The 17,455-nt window shown below is 39.8% G+C and overlaps 1 protein-coding gene across 5 annotated transcripts in view; it reads left to right on the forward strand.

Annotated features, from left to right (window-relative positions):
- LOC117404113 (atrial natriuretic peptide receptor 3-like) overlaps positions 1-17,455 on the forward strand; it is a 38,305-nt gene that overhangs the window by 1,531 nt on the left and 19,319 nt on the right. For 3 of the 5 annotated variants that reach the window (XM_058989185.1, XM_058989187.1, XM_058989203.1), the window contains exons 1-2: positions 8,262-9,235; positions 14,450-14,572. In XM_058989185.1, the coding sequence (XP_058845168.1) occupies positions 8,557-9,235; positions 14,450-14,572 (802 nt within the window). In that variant the 5' untranslated portion in view covers positions 8,262-8,556. Of the gene's footprint in view, positions 1-8,261; positions 9,236-14,449; positions 14,573-17,455 lie in introns of those variants that run through there. The other 2 variants (XM_058989193.1, XM_058989209.1) reach the window with 2 other exon arrangements.

Consider the following 17,455-nt stretch of genomic DNA (forward strand, 5'->3'; position numbering starts at 1 on the left):
GACTGAACTGGGGCAGTGGAGAGAGATCCCATTTGGAGAGGGGATCGTTCCTCTGGGCTGTGTGAATGTCCTTTTGACTGAACTGGGGCAGTGGAGAGAGATCCCATTTGGAGAGGGGATCGTTCCTCTGGGCTTTGTGAATGTCCTTTTGACTGAACTGGGGCAGTGGAGAGAGATCCCATTTGGAGAGGGGATCGTTCCTCTGGGCTGTGTGAATGTCCTTTTGACTGAACTGGGGCAGTGGAGAGAGATCCCATTTGGAGAGGGGATCGTTCCTCTGGGCTGTGTGAATGTCCTTTTGACTGAACTGGGGCTGTGGAGAGAGATCCCATTTGGTGAAACACCTAACTGGTGTGCAGCTCCTCTAGATCCAAAGGGAGAAAAGTCCACCACAGCACTGGCTGGTAGCTCTCACTCCGAGAGGGCCCGTCCTCCCACTCACTCTCTTCCACTGTGCATGAGTGTGGGCGTCTTGACAGGACATCAGCATCAATATTTGTGTGCCCGGGGCAGTACTTAAGCTGAAAGTCTTAGGGTAGTAGCATCCAGTCTGGCTGTTGTCTTAATGTCAGTGAGTGGGGTGTTGTCAGTTCTCACAACAAAGTTTGCTCCATACAAATAATCATGTCACTTATCGACCACAGTCCATGTGAGCCCCAAAAAAGAGCTTGTATCGCTTCTCTGTGAGTGAAAGGCCATGACTAGCATAGGCCACTGGTCTGCATCCCTCAGGAAACTCCTGGTACAGACCCACACCTAACCCATCCAAGCTGGCATCCACATGAAGGATTTATAGTTTCTGGGGATCAATGAAAGCAAGGACTGGTGCACTGATCAGTCGCTCAATGATGGCGTGAAAAGCGGCTTCACATCGTTGAGTCCATCGGGCTCATTGTCACAATAATAGGATGCTCCTGGATAATGGAGAGTCTGTGTTGCAGTTTACAATGTATTTCGTTTTCTGTCACTAACTGTATCAGCGAGTGGTGTGGGCCTGCTCACAGCACTTACTCACAATTGAGATTGCAGCGCAGTACAGTACAATTGACGAAGGGCCGATTCACAGGTAGGCCATTATTAAGTTAACAAACTGTAACTTGAATTCTAAATATTTCTTCCATCTTGAGATCCTCTTTGTCTTCATCACCTGCGGGCAGCAAAGCGTCAGACCTCCGTTTCACAGCTCTCTCCCACCCAGACTGCCCAAAAGCCCACGCTGCTTCCCCATGTCTCTAATTCCCCTAACTGTTTCAGCCTTAGTCTCTTAGTCAGGTTTTAACACTCGCACTAACGTGCACAATATTAGAGATGTACATTCTAGACAGTTCAGCCACTTGATTGACAGGAATTTATAATGAGAGGAGGTTCCATAGTTAAGATTGACATTTCTAACTCGCTGTGGCCGGTGTGGATCAGATCATTGTATGCAGCAATGCTGATAAAGCACAATTCCTAGCCTTGGTCCTACCAGGTGGGCTACACTAGTGCATAAATACATGTAAAACAAATGGTTCTGTTTCCAATACACTCAATAAAGGAGTCCCTTCTTCAGCTCAACAAGAATAATTCAGCACTGAAAGGGTTAAAGTGTGGGGTTGCCCTGGGGACAGAACCTGAAAAGAATACAGGGGTACTTGCTTAGAAAATGTATTGTGTAAATGAAAAACAAAAAGACTCCTTCCATCCAGTGCATTACACACATGGGGTTAATTGTACTGTAAGTTATTGTTCTTTTTGTTTCTGTTGTTCATTGTGTATCACCGATGATTATACCAAGCAGAATGCATGGAATTTGCTTTTTTTGTTTTGTTTATTGTTCCAGGAAGGATTTTTTTTCCCATCTTTAACAAGTGACAGCTTTGCCGATATGTTCACGCACGGAATCTTAATCCTCTGCTCTTTCCTGTTTACATTCTCTGCTGTGTGACTCGCCCACTTCTTAATTTCTAAATGACTCCTCTCAATGAAAGCTGCTTACTCCATCTGAGGCTCATTGTTTTCATGTGCGTGGCATCCTGATCTTGAGCTTATCAACATGGCAAAACACAGTGCGACACATTCACAAAGACATTTTACTACAAAAATGAGCCCCGTTTTCATTTTTTTCAGCAAGTCATTTAAATACACGACTATTTCTCAATGCAAGTGCTGTTTAATTGAACAAAATAATCCTCCAGTGGGATCCCAGTGAATCAACAAGCAGCAACGACAGCACAGCTTGGCACCCCATTCCAAACAGCCATGTGTTCCCTGCTGAACAGCGCCTTCTACCCTCTATTTATTTCAACTTCCAAATGTGTCCTGTGGTCCTGGCGTCTCTACTGGGTTTGGAAAGCTAGCTCTTCTGTTTTGTAGGTTATCCTCAACCTACCCTCGTAACTCTTAATGCTGGTATTGGTCTAATTCAGCAGGAGCCAACTTGGGTTCTCCCATTCAATTCCATTGCTGGTCTTTGTTCCAACCAGGTCTTTATCTTCAGCAGGGTCAATATAGTAACTAAAAACCTGGTTGTAACAAAGACCAGCAAAGGAATGGAATGGATGAACCCAGGTTGCCTAGCCCTGAACCTGACCAATCCAAGGGTTATGATGAGTCCTGCAATAGAATGGTCTGAATAGCCATGGTTACCTTCACCTGCTTTAAATGATCTTCTGTAAATTCTCTCCAACACGTGTTTATGGTGGAGACGAGCTGAACCCAGTTCTGCTGTATTCTCAGGGCATTATACGGTAGAATCTCATCATTGTCTCCCTTGTGGCTGGTAAGAGCATGCGATCATAAAGACTGTGGTTTTACTACTGTTTGTAGCATTTTCTTTGGGGGAAAAAAACAATCTGTTACTGTCACCCAAAATGAGTAGCAAACAAACACAGAAGTTTAATTTAAGAACTGAGCTGGAGAACTTGTCTGTTACTGGTTTTGCAAGCGATGCAAATAAGTGGAGCAAAACATAAGGCTTTGATAAATCTGGGGTGCGTTCAATAGCAGAGCGCTCTCTTGTGGCGCTCGTAACATATGATAGCAGTTACTGAACAGTCTGTTAGGAGCGAGCAGTTTCACAAGAGCAGCCAAGTGTGTAAAAACAGCTGCTTTAAGTGAGTTTTTCAATTTTTATATATATATTTTTTAAATGTAATTACTACAACTGTATTTCTGTAATAAAGTTGCTGACATTTGTTTTGGTTTAGCATCTTGAGTCAGATTTGTCAGGTTATAAATAGTCCATGTTTCCTTTTCTAATACAAGTGTTACTTTAAAACAAATATCATGATCAGTTTTAAAAAGCTAAAATGACAACACAAATATTACTTATCACACATGTGTTGGTCATACAAATCCATGTCTGAAAAGATCCATTTGCAGCCACTGCATTGATAATGCAGCTTGGCCATTTTGGACCTCCAGCGAGGCAGCTCTGAGCTTGACTCTACTGTTAGGAAGCGCTCACAGCGTCCGCATCGTTCAATAGGAAAAGCTACGTAATGCCCTGAGGCACTCTGCTCATTGAACACACTCCTGAGCTTGACTCTACTGTTAGGAAGCACTCACAGCGTCCGCATCGTTCAATAGGAAAAGCCACGTAACACCCTGAGGCACTCTGCTCATTGAACACACTCCTGAGCTTGACTCTACTGTTAGGAAGCGCTCACAGCGTCCGCATCGTTCAATAGGAAAAGCCACGTAACACCCTGAGGCACTCTGCTCATTGAACACACTCCTGAGCTTGACTCTACTGTTAGGAAGCGCTCACAGCGTCCGCATCGTTCAATAGGAAAAGCCACGTAACGCCCTGAGGCACTCTGCTCATTGAACACACTCCTGAGCTTGACTCTACTGTTAGGAAGCGCTCACAGCGTCCGCATCGTTCAATAGGAAAAGCCACGTAACACCCTGAGGCACTCTGCTCATTGAACACACTCCTGAGCTTGACTCTACTGTTAGGAAGTGCTCACAGCGTCCGCATCGTTCAATAGGAAAAGCCACGTAACACCCTGAGGCACTCTGCTCATTGAACACACTCCTGATCTCCAACAGGCTTCTTAAAACAACTAGTTATTTATTACGTTTACATATATACTTTAAAATTCCATGTTAATGAATTCGGTTGGCATGCTATAGGCATCACATTTAATTAATTTGCAGAATAACTTACGGGAAACTGACATGAATTTATGGAAGCAGAAAGTTCCCTGAAGAAACCCACCTCTAAATGGGAACGCAGGTCAATGACGTCATTCACGCGAAGAGTCTCCATACAGGACACAAGCGGCTGCTGATTTATAATCCGTAGCCACTGTAAATCATGACCTGAGAGCCGAATATAATACATTAGTATAGAAGCATTCATTTAAAAAGAGCTCCATCTGACACATGGCTCCAATCACGTTAGCAGTTTAATAGATTTAAAAGAGCAGGCCTCATAAACCATGCCATTTAATTAGATTAACAACAACAACAAAACACAAGCTGCTGCCTGTTAGTTACCAGAATGATAAAAACACACAACACACACTACAGCCTCAATGTGAAATAGCACTTCTAATAGCCCTTATTACCAAACCCATGTGCAAATAGTTTTAATTTTGCATTTCAAAAAGTGCATAATGAAAACTATTCAGTTCAGCTCCGTGGTTAAATAATTGACCAGTATTTATACATTTTTTTTCTAATATGAGTTAGCTAACCACAATAGGGAGTCCACCCATGGCTGTACGTCAGTCGAAAATGAAGAAACAAGATGCCCAATATCATTAGCTTAGGGACCAAAATTAAGTAATTACATAATTAATCCCAGGCTGCCTCATTTATATAATTACAATAAATGTGCCAACGGCAGATGCATTATGTCAAGTTCTGTGTGTCACATTTGGTCCAAAATAAAATATCTTTAATTAGTTAATGCTTTCCAATGCTGTCAGGGTATTGCAAGAGTAGTGGGCTTCTGTACAGATAAATGATGTTGGATACAAGTTCAGAAAACTGTAAGCTACTGTAAGATAGGTGCTTATACTGAGAGTTCGGTGAGTCACTTCAATCCTTTAATGGAGACTTCTAACATATAACAAAAACAGGCTATAAAATGATCCAAATTCAATGTAGAGGATGCATAAAAATATGGTTACATGTTATAGGAGAGCAGCTTCAGCCAAGGTGGTTGTCTGTGTCAGGTTTTACAGTGTCTGTATCAATAAAACAGCTACCTAGGTAACCGTAGGGTCCCTTACATAACATCAGATAACATCCATACATAACATCCCTTACATAACATTAGGGCAGCAGTGTGGAGTAGTGGAGCAAGGTACTTTACCTAGATTGCTCCCGTAAAAAACCCAACTGTATAAATGGGTAATTGTATGTAAAAATAATGTATAAAAAATAATGTAATTGTATGTAAAAATAATGTGATATCTTGTAACAATTGTAAGTCGCATCTAGAATGTAGCTCCACGCTGCAATACTGTTTATCTAGAATGTAACTCCACACTGCAATTTATTTATTTATTTTATTTCTTAGCAGACGTCCTTATCCAGGGCGACTTATAAATGTTACAAGTTATCACATTATTTTTACATACAATTACATTATTTTTTTATACATTATTTTTACATACAATTACCCATTTATACAGCTGGGTTGTTACTGGAGCAATCTAGGTAAAGTACCTTGCTCAAGGGTACAGCAGTAGTGTCCCCCACCTGGGATTGAACCAGCGACCCTCCGGTCAAGAGTCCAGAGCCCTAACCGCTACTCCACACTGCTGCCCACATATTGGGTACCCACCAGTAAGAAAAATTACTTATGCACTGCAATACTTTGTATCTAGAATGTAGCTCCACGCTGCAATACTGTGTATCTAGAATGTAGCTCCACGCTGCAATACAGTGTATCTAGAATGTAGCTCCACGCTGCAATACAGTGCATATAGATTTTTTGTTTTTTAAATACACGTGTAAGCAAATGTTTTTAGCGCTTGGCTAATGTTTAAACTGTAAACTATCAACACTCCTAGTTTCCAAGCTGAATTATTTGGCAGGTACATTAAAACAATATGACAAATGTCTTTGCAGGCTGTACAGCAGTAGTGTGTGTGTGTGTGTGCGTGTGTGTCAGTGTGTGTGTGTGTGTGTGTGTGTGTGTGTGTGTGTGTGTGTGTGTGTCAGTGTGTGTGTGTCAGTGTGTGTGTGTGGTCCAAATGCCATCTTTAATGTGCTGCTTTAATGAATCTTTGGCCTGGATTAAATCAACATTATGGCCACGCCATAGATATTATAAAGAATGGCTATAGTGGTGCTGTAAACTGTGATTTAATTCAGATCTTTGTGCATACCACATCTCATTCTATATTCGTTTATAACAGCATCCATTATAGGAATGTTAATAACCTGCCACTTAAAGCCAAGACAATAAACTTGCTGTGGACAAATAATTCTGCCATGCAGCCACGAGAGGGAGCTCTGTTTACAGGATTCAACCGCGGCTGTCATATCACTGCAGTTTGTTCCAGTTGTTGAACTTCACTTGGGTTGATGTCATGAACATTATTACAGTAACCCCGTGAAGGATGCATATAACACACATAAAAAGATACAGATTCATGTGACATACATACATACATACATACATACATACATACATACATACATACATAAACAAGTACATACATAAATACATACATGTTAAAGAGAAACGTTCGCGAGTAGACGAGAAAGTCATTTAGAACTTGCATGAAATGAATGATAACAGCTTGACATAAAACAATACAAGTAAAACCAAGCAAACAGCTACCTAGCATTCTACAACGAACGTTGTTTTCAACAAGTTATTTTTTTTAAACTGTTATGTCAATGACAGGAAGCATAGTTATGTTTTATTACTTGGTCACACGATCTTATATTTGCCACTTTGAATCACACAATGCACCCTAATACACATCCTTTCCATGTTAAGAAATTGCACGGCGTACAAATACTTTCCTTTCTGTTCATTTAAAACACGAATGACAAACACCTCGCACTGCAGACATAAGTTTATGCGTATTAAGTAACAATATGAGGAGCCTAAATACCATTTCCGGTAGCTAATGATGTTTCTAAGAATGAAATGATGGAGACTTGAACACGAGCTATTTTCCTGTTAATATTCATAATACATTGACGAATGTTTAACTGTCTAGAAATGTAATTCACAGTTAGATATTTTGAGAGGACACTTGCAGTTTTTGAGAAAAAAAATGTCCTTAATATTATGTGTTGCGGTAAATTTCAAGTGATTTGCCTTAATAAGCATCTTAACTCATTGCGTGCCATTGTCCTCATTCGACTGGCATCTACCTATTATTTTTTTAAAAATCTGCAACTATATTGTTATGATAACTTGCTCTAATTTTGTTAAACACAGTCTAAATGTATCAAATTGCATAATGCAGCTTGTGTTCGGATTTTTGAAAGAAAAATTAAATGGAGAAGCAAAACAATTCACTAAATGCATGCCTTAGCCAAAACATTCAGCAATCTAACTATTAATATTATTATTCATGTCTTAGCAGATGCCCTTATCTAGGGCGACTTACAATTGTTACATTATTCTTTGTATGTAATTACTCATGTATACAGTTGAGTTTTTACTGGAGTAACCTAGGTAAAGTACCTTGTCCAAGGGTACAGCAGCAGTGTCCCCCACCTGGGATTGAACCCACGAGTCCAGAGCTCTAACCACTACGCCATACTGCTATCTATCAATCTATCTATCTATCTATCTATCTATCTATATAGATAGATAGATAGATAGATCTATCTATATCTCTATCTATCTATCAGATTTTGATGGAGTCCAAAAGAAACGTCATAGTCAGGTTGTGTGTAGTCTATTTTAAATGCATAATGTATTTTGTATGTATTTATTTTATATTAATCCGGATGAATTGTATAACGCATAATAGGACACAAGTGAAATGGCGTTTAACATTCAAACCTGTTTGATATAGGCTACAGTAATCACTTTATTTACACAGCACAACTATATTATTTGCAATATGTTAGCAGGTGTTTTCATTTTTTTATATTAATGATTCTTAATGTCTTAGTAATAATCTGTTTCTAATGAATTTGAACTTGTAATTCATAATAATTACCATGAAACGGTCGCAGAATTTATGTGCATTTTTCTTTAAGGTACACTGCAACTTTAAGAAGGAGGTGGACTGCGAGAATGACGCAGGAATAATAATGAAAAAGATCCTTAAAAAATTCCTCCCCGGAGCCACCCCGTGTGGTAACGGGTTGAGCTGTTACCTTATTTAAACAAGAGCAATTACTAGGGAAACACAAGAATTAGTAAGGAAAACAGAAGGGATTTTTAGATCAGGTTTGCAAGGTTTCTGAAGACAGTCCCAAAACTGGATCCCTGCATAGATCACACAGCCAACTGTGCACGCTACCTCAATAAACCTAAACAAACTTCTCACAAGTTTTAAAAAGACGACTTTGCTCACTGTTCTTAATTTTTTACGCAGAATAAAAAAAGGAAGGAAAAAAAATACATTCAAAGGTGCAAACATGCCATGCCTGGCGTTTTTGAGCTGCACGTGCGTGTGGTTGCTTGTGTTACCTGTAAAGGTAAGTGCACTCAGTAATGAAGACAGTGACATCGACGTGTTAGTCCTTTTGCCAGAGGAAAACTCGTACATCTTCAGCATCCCCAGGGTTCGACCAGCTATAGACTACGCACTGAAGAGCATCAACTCCAACGAGAGTCTTAATTCAGGGTTCAATTTCAAGGTCCACTATAATAACTCCAACTGCGGCAACCAAGCGCTCTTCAGCTTTGTGGAAAGGTCCTTCCTGAAGAAACCCGACGTGGTTCTGGGTCCGGTTTGTGAATACGCTGCAGCCCAAGTGGTGCGGATGGCGTCCTACTGGAACATCCCCATACTTTCTGCAGGTGCCTTGGCATCCGGGTTTGGCACGAAGAAAGCCGAATACACGCACCTGACTCGAGTTTCCCCGGCGTACTCGAAGATGGGGGAAGCGTTCGGGGCGATGTTTAAGCATTTCTCGTGGAAGAGGGCTGTTCTCATCTACCAGGAGGACAAAGAACGGAACTGCTTCTTCTCCATCGAGGGGGTCTACGCTGTGCTGGAAGCAGAGGGGTACCACACAATTACGCTTGCCTTTGATTTGAGGCACCCCATGGAGATTGAAGAAATCATCAAGTCGATCCAAGAGAGCGATGGTAGTAAGTATATGTACTTATTATAGAAATGCATCGAATTCATTCATAGCTGAACCCTGTCTCTTTGACCAGCTGACCCACCTTTAAGTGACCCGCAGCGGTACGTCTCACTCCTGTCATCCCTCGCCCTATATGGACGATTCACACAAATACAGATTACTTTAAACTTTGTTCCCAAAGAATGAACTGCATACAGCAGGCTAGGCTGCTATCTTGTCCCCACTGGCAAATCATCTAAGATTATATTATTGGCGTCACTTTGCCATTTATCATGGTGATAATCAGTATAATTCAAATCTAAAAAAAAAAAAAAAAAAAAAAAAACCATGAATAAACATAATATTGCAATATGTTTATGAATATATGGTACAACAGGTCAAATGCTTATTTAAAAGACGCCTTTCCTAACAATATTTCAAAGATCATTAACATTATCTAAAAAAAGAAAAGAAAATAGTGCTCCACGTGTGCTTATAATGTAAATCTCTTTACGAATCAATACAGTGATTTCATTTGGGATAGTGTACTGCTCTCCAACACGGTTCTCTCCTGCTAAAATCGCACTAACTGTGGATTGCACACGTGAACCGATGTAACGTCAATTTTTGCTACTTTGTCAAAATTTGGTAACGGTCGGAAAATATGACATGTATAAGCGTTACATTTTGCTATCTTGTCAAAATCTGCTCCCTGTACCAAAATTTCTTCTGTAGTAATTATTATTATTTTATTTTTTTTGTCAAGTTAAAACAATCCAATTCATCTTGGTGGTTATATAGAGAGTTTGAAAATAGTCTACAAATTATATAGCAAAACTAAAATAATGAAATATAATTAACATTGCTTATTTTTAAACGAATATCAATAACGTGATCGAAATTCACACCAGGAAATATCCAGAAGAAGAAGTAGACGACCTTTGTAAAACATTTTACAAATGTGTAATTAAGGATTACATATAGTGTCATGAAAACGCTGCGCTTCAATGTAAAACAGATTAGTCAGCGCATAGTTGCCTTTTTACCTTTTGCTTTTTTATTAAAAAAAAAGTATCTAGCTCTATACTACACTTTACAGTTTGTTAACACCAGCTGTCTGTATTTAATATAAAACGAATTATTACATGTGGAGTCAGATGTAACTTTAAAAAACACGCACTTTCTCATCCAAAAAAGAAAAAAAAATAGGTAACAGTTTTTGATGCGCGTCTTTGAAAGAAAAACTCTGCTTACGCAGTGCAGGGTGAAAATAGTCTGGGCACGCGCAGTACTCATTTGATAGGTAGCATAAATTGGCGTGACACCTGTTTCTCCAATAGGTTTCAGCAATTAGACTTTACATTTGGACATTGGTTTTTCATATCAGAATATCCACCTTGGCGACATGTATTACATTTACAATCTCGACTTGAACAAGCAGTTGAATTCCTGTCCCTTCTGACGAAGGTAAACCATTGACGAACGTCGTGAAAATAAAAACAGGCGAGTGTCGAACAGTTTAGCAAGTTATCCAGCCCGTCTAAATGAAGTGCGTCACCATTAATATACTCCCAGACGAGACACACTGTTCATTTACTATACTGCGCTGCATGTGGAAACGCTGAAAATACGAAAGAAGCCCTTTCTGATCATCTGTTCGTACGAGAGAAGCCCTTTCTGATCATCTGTTCCTAAGAGAGAAACCCTTTCTGATCATCTGTTCCTATGAGAGAAACCCTTTCTGATCATCTGTGCCAATGTTTCTGAATAGGCAGTATGTTATTCGCTCTGCTTTTCACTTCTACGGTATATGCTGTGCTCTGGGTAACTTTTCTTTCTCTGTGTCGGCAAAGGCAGTGTTGTCATTTAAGTGTCGAGGCGATTTTTTTTTATTTTTTATTTTTAATTTCCTTATGTCAATATGTAAAATTGTAGTTCAGTACCATGGATTGAAAAAATACCTGCATTATTTCAGGGTTGGGTATACTTCAGATGTTGGCAATCACAGAAGGCTATGCATTACATAGAATAATTAATGCATATAACTGAAAAAAACAACAACAAAAATAATTTCATGATTTACACAAAGCATTAAGCATCATCATTTTCACCAACTGCTGAATAATTTGAAGTCTATTTACATTACCACGCAGTACTAAAACATACCACAGTGCATTAAACTGAAAACGTTATGTGTTGTTCTGACCTCTCATTAATTGCAGACTGGTCTCCCAAAGCATACTAGACACAATTAACACTACCTTCCAGCTTGTAGCTTTTCAACACGTGGTACTGTGTCTTCCACACTTATTTACCCTCAAAGTGCTTTCTGTTATGTTTGTATAATAGGCCCATTTACTCTGAGGTAACTGCAGGAGAGACAAGCACAGGAGATTTCCTTAATTACCCCAAACCCTGTGCAAGACTAATCCTGTCTGAGACACTCCATACTGTAATAGCACATTCACATGCATTGAAAAGATAACATAGCCTTTCAGTTCGACCTTCCTGCTGCTTCACACATATTTGGCATCGGTTTGCAATGTTAGTTTAATTTCCCGGTCGTTCGGTGGCTGTGGGCAAGTTTGTTCCGTATCTCAGAGCCAGCAGATGTCTTGCTTTTGGGATGTAGCTGGTCTTGAGGTGTAACACTTGAATTCGCCACCCTTCACCGCAGGGGCAGAGCATGTGTGCATGGGCTGCAATTAGAGGTGTTATCCATGCTGTCGATAGTCTTTACTTATACACAAATAAAAGCCATTGAAAGCAAAATGTTTAAAGGTTTTGAGGAACAGTGTATTCCAGAGACACTTTTTGAATAAAACACTATCTGTAAACTGAGGATCCACTTTCCTTGTGTTTTCACTCAGTGCGTATCAATTCATTCCGATAATTGTGAAACATTGAAACCATATAAAGTCATTGAGAGTGTTCATGAATGTCATCAATTAAGTTCGAATTTGGATTAGAATAGTCTGCTTAAAAACTGATGTAATATCACATGGTTGCTTTTTATCCTTGAGGTTCGTTATTTATTTTAAGTAAGCCGATATAATACACAGTGATCTCATATCTCCTGTCGATTGTCTAGTTTCACAGACCCTGTTTTGCTCTAATCTCGAACTGATTTAGCTTACATTTAGTGCTAACCAGGGTCTGTACTACCACTGTGATTCCTAAGACTAGAATCTCTCTGACATACTCTGTGCATTGCCTGCTCAGCATTGAACCTCCCCTACATTATGAGCATGACATGTTAGTGTTTCAGTGGGCTGTATTACTCCTTTTAAAAGATTAACTATGGTCATATCACCACTATATATGAACCGTATCAAACAGTCTTCAGGGCAAGTGCTCTTCACCCCCAGCTCCGTTTCCTTTGTCTGAAACACGCCTGAAACACGTGCAGTTTATTTGCACAGCTGAGCCCGTACACGAAAGGGCTGTTCATAAACCATTCTGCAAGACTTCAGGGTTGGAGTAAACCAGTTGTAGCAATCATGACTTCATATAAAACAAACAAGCAGATGATTGACTGCAGAATTAAAGCAGAGATCCCAAGAAGCTGCTGGCCAGGCATTCTCAGGGTGCATGATCATGGGCAGCCAGGCCTGTGGAAGCAGGGGAAGATTCGGGGCAATACATTATTTTATAGATTCTGAGATCCAGGAACGGTCCTGCATTTGCGTTTCACAGAACCCAATGCCTGAAGTAGAAATGTCGTCGGCCGCCCCCCTCCCCCACACACTTCAAAGTTTTAAACAAGTAAATTCAGTGTGTTTCAGCAATTCTTCCCCCTTAGTAGTGGGAAGAAAATAATCATGTTAATATCTGAATTTTGGGAACACATCACAAATATTTAATTGGTGTGTGTTTTAAGGAATATTCCGAGCACTTTGCTGTACTTTTAAAATGGTCTCGGTGTAGTGAGAAAACCTGAACTCCACCTGTGTAAGATTCCAAAGGGCCTCTTTTTTCCGACTAGTCAAATTGGAGTCCTTGACATAGTTTAAGGTAAGCTGAATAAATATTGCTAGTTGCACAAGGGAGCTGTTTAGTGAGATACAGACTCCACACTTCTGAAGCAAATGTTCAAAGGTTAATGTTAAGTAGAGGAGATCTTTGAAGTACTGATGGTCAGTTTGTAATACATTGAGGCCTCCCTCTGTGGTGTGAGGGGTCAAGCGTCGAAAGCCAGGAAACAGTAGAGCTGTGTGTGGTTAATTAAAGACACTGGAGTGTGGTGCTGCAGTTCATGGAAGTTCAACACAGTGCTTGTAATTGTTCTCCTCAGAACCCCTTAGTCCAGTCTTTTATGGGGGGAAGGGGCAGGAGTCTACTGCCATGGTCAGGCTGTGGACCCTCAAACCAAGCACTTTTCGTTCTTTGAAACTTGTTGTGTTATCTGCATTGGTCCAGAGATGAAAAATAATTAACGTCGCTGAAGCCAGTAGCTTTTATTTGACCGACAAGTTGAAAATATAGAAGCTTTCAAGACCACATATTCTAGGCCCCTTCATCTAGTTAAATTGGATTTGAGCAGAAATAGTGTAGATCAGGGCTGGAAGAGTCACTACTGATGACCAGTGAGCTGTTAAAGAAAAATAGAAAAATACAAACTGAAGAAAATGTTAACAGGGTTTGTATTTATTTATTTATTTATTTATTTATTTGTATTTCTAAAACTTAAAAGCTGACTAAACTGTAGCAAACTGAAGTTTTATGAGACTAAACCAAGACACTCCTTCAGTGTTTAAACATTTTGCAAGTTTAATACAAATGACATTGTGTTTCATTTTGTCTTATTCTTTGTCCTTGCAATCTACTTGGACACACTGAGAGTCAAACAGGATACTTTACTTTAAAAGAATCCTAGTTTGGAGCACAACGATCCATATTGCTCAAGGACAACCCATTGGACAGCCCAGGTGCAGATGATTACAATCCATTTTAAAAACCTGCATCTGACTGCAGCTGTTTACAGATAACTTGCAGTTAATGCATTCCTGTTTTTCAGATGAACAGTAAAACATCTCCCTTCAAGTCTGTATATTAGCTGTGTAGGTGGCAGTGAACTCATAAAAAACTTTTTTGGACATAACTAAAAAAAAGAGCAACACATGGAGCAGAATACACAGCACTAGTTCAGCATCGAAATACAGGCTTCATGCAGACTGCATGAATTAAAGCAATAATAAGAGACTTACTATGTGTTTTTGTGTTTGTGTGTCGTTTTCAGTAGTCGTCATGTGTGCTGCCAGCAACGATATCCGGGACATCATGCTTGCAGCTCATCGGCGCAGAATGACCAATGGGGATTATATCTTCTTTAACATCGAGCTCTTCAACAGTACGTCTTATGGTAAGAAAATATATCTCCTGTCATTTTATTCAAAGTACTGACAGATCTGTGCATGAAACAGTGGATATTGCTACAGGTTCTCTGATCTAGGATAATACCTTTATTTGAACTAGTGCAGTAAAAGGTGTTTGTTTGTGTAGCCATGGTTACCAAGTCCATGGTGTGGCACACGTCATGTGAAAGCACCCTAGGCCTATTGTATATGTATTTACTGGGTGGGCTTTAACCCTTAGCTTCTTACTATGCCAGACCTTTTAAAACTTTTTGTTTCCAAAAACATTAATTTCCTACATAGAATGCATCTGTGCTGTTTCCAATATGCAAGTATTGAATTCAGTATTCAATGACTATTGGAATCAGCATCGAATGCCAACAAACTGCGCAAAGCTGATTTACTGCTGTCTGACAGTTTTATATTACTGTGTAGAATCAGATTCACACGAGAGAACTGCCAGAGGGGGCTGTAGCAACATGGCTTAGAAATGACATAAACACGAGAGACAAAGAGAGAGAAAAATACCTTCTATTCCCACAACATCCAACACAATAACAAGAGCAATCAGTTTGAGTGGTTTGTGTTTCAATTACTCCAATACAGGGGAGGCATTGCAGTCCTTTAAGCAGCGTTCAGGAGCTGTTTTTCAGCTCTACTATTTCAATTACTCCAATACAGGGGAGGCATTGCAGTCCTTTAAGCAGCGTTCAGGAGCTGCTTTTCAGCTCTACTATTTCAATTACTCCAATACAGGGGAGGCATTGCAGTCCTTTAAGCAGCGTTCAGAAGCTGCTCTTCAGCTCTAATTGCTTGACACTAACATATGTATCATAGGTTTGATGAAAGTGTCATCATAGAAGGAGGAGCCAGTGCAATCTAATGGGCTGCCACTTTGTTTCCTTTTGTTTTGCTGGCAATACACTAGCTGTGCACTAGATGGTGGTGGTGCTTAATAATATAAAACACTTGGGCTGATCTAGCCTGTATTAGTAGTCCATAACACAGACTTATAAAAAAAACCCCAGAAAAACCCACTAAACTTTATTAATTGCATTACGTACCTCACAGAATTATTGCAAACTGTGCAAAAAAATATATACTGTACTGCATTATGACTTCTGGTAGACTTCTGCAATATCATTTTGTAGTTTATTTGATTACATAATGTTAAATAAAATATCTAAATTATGTATGTATATATGAGAATATGTTACAAAAAAAAGAGCTGGTACATTCGTATCTCAGAGAAACTAAATGGATAACGACATAGAACGTCTGTACAGCACTGAAACACTACGTTTAAAAAAAACAAACTGTAGTGCTGAACCTCTTTAATATTAGCATCATAAGGACCTTCGGTCTCCTAATTTATGACGTCACAGAAACCCTGGATGAAATTATTTTCCTGTAACTATATATATATATATATATAATCTCCGTAGCTATAGATGAATGGTCACTTATACATACAGTGCCTTGCGAAAGTATTCGGCCCCCTTGAACTTTGCGACCTTTTGCCACATTTCAGGCTTCAAACATAAAGATATGAAACTGTAATTTTTTGTGAAGAATCAACAACAAGTGGGACACAATCATGAAGTGGAACGAAATTTATTGGATATTTCAAACTTTTTTAACAAATAAAAAACTGAAAAATTGGGCGTGCAAAATTATTCAGCCCCCTTAAGTTAATACTTTGTAGCGCCACCTTTTGCTGCGATTACAGCTGTAAGTCGCTTGCGGTATGTCTCTATCAGTTTTGCACATCGAGAGACTGAAATTTTTGCCCATTCCTCCTTGCAAAACAGCTCGAGCTCAGCGAGGTTGGATGGAGAGCATTTGTGAACAGCAGTTTTCAGTTCTTTCCACAGATTCTCGATTGGATTCAGGTCTGGACTTTGACTTGGCCATTCTAACACCTGGATATGTTTATTTGTGAACCATTCCATTGTAGATTTTGCTTTATGTTTTGGATCATTGTCTTGTTGGAAGACAAATCTCCGTCCCAGTCTCAGGTCTTTTGCAGACTCCATCAGGTTTTCTTCCAGAATGGTCCTGTATTTGGCTCCATCCATCTTCCCATCAATTTTAACCATCTTCCCTGTCCCTGCTGAAGAAAAGCAGGCCCAAACCATGATGCTGCCACCACCATGTTTGACAGTGGGGATGGTGTGTTCAGGGTGATGAGCTGTGTTGCTTTTACGCCAAACATAACGTTTTGCATTGTTGCCAAAAAGTTTGATTTTGGTTTCATCTGACCAGAGCACCTTCTTCCACATGTTTGGTGTGTCTCCCAGGTGGCTTGTGGCAAACTGTAAACGACACTTTTTATGGATATCTTTAAGAAATGGCTTTCTTCTTGCCACTCTTCCATAAAGGCCAGATTTGTGCAGTATACGACTGATTGTTGTCCTATGGACAGAGTCTCCCACCTCAGCTGTAGATCTCTGCAGTTCATCCAGAGTGATCATGGGCCTCTTGGCTGCATCTCTGATCAGTCTTCTCCTTGTATGAGCTGAAAGTTTAGAGGGACGGCCAGGTCTTGGTAGATTTGCAGTGGTCTGATACTCCTTCCATTTCAATATTATCGCTTGCACAGTGCTCCTTGGGATGTTTAAAGCTTGGAAAATCTTTTTGTATCCAAATCCGGCTTTAAACTTCTCCACAACAGTATCTCGGACCTGCCTGGTGTGTTCCTTGTTCTTCATGATGCTCTCTGCGCTTTAAACGGACCTCTGAGACTATCACAATGCAGGTGCATTTATACGGAGACTTGATTACACACAGGTGGATTCTATTTATCATCATTAGTCATTTAGGTCAACATTGGATCATTCAGAGATCCTCACTGAACTTCTGGAGAGAGTTTGCTGCACTGAAAGTAAAGG

The sequence above is a fragment of the Acipenser ruthenus genome, chromosome 2 (assembly GCF_902713425.1).
Source record: "Acipenser ruthenus chromosome 2, fAciRut3.2 maternal haplotype, whole genome shotgun sequence".
Taxonomy (NCBI): domain Eukaryota; kingdom Metazoa; phylum Chordata; class Actinopteri; order Acipenseriformes; family Acipenseridae; genus Acipenser; species Acipenser ruthenus.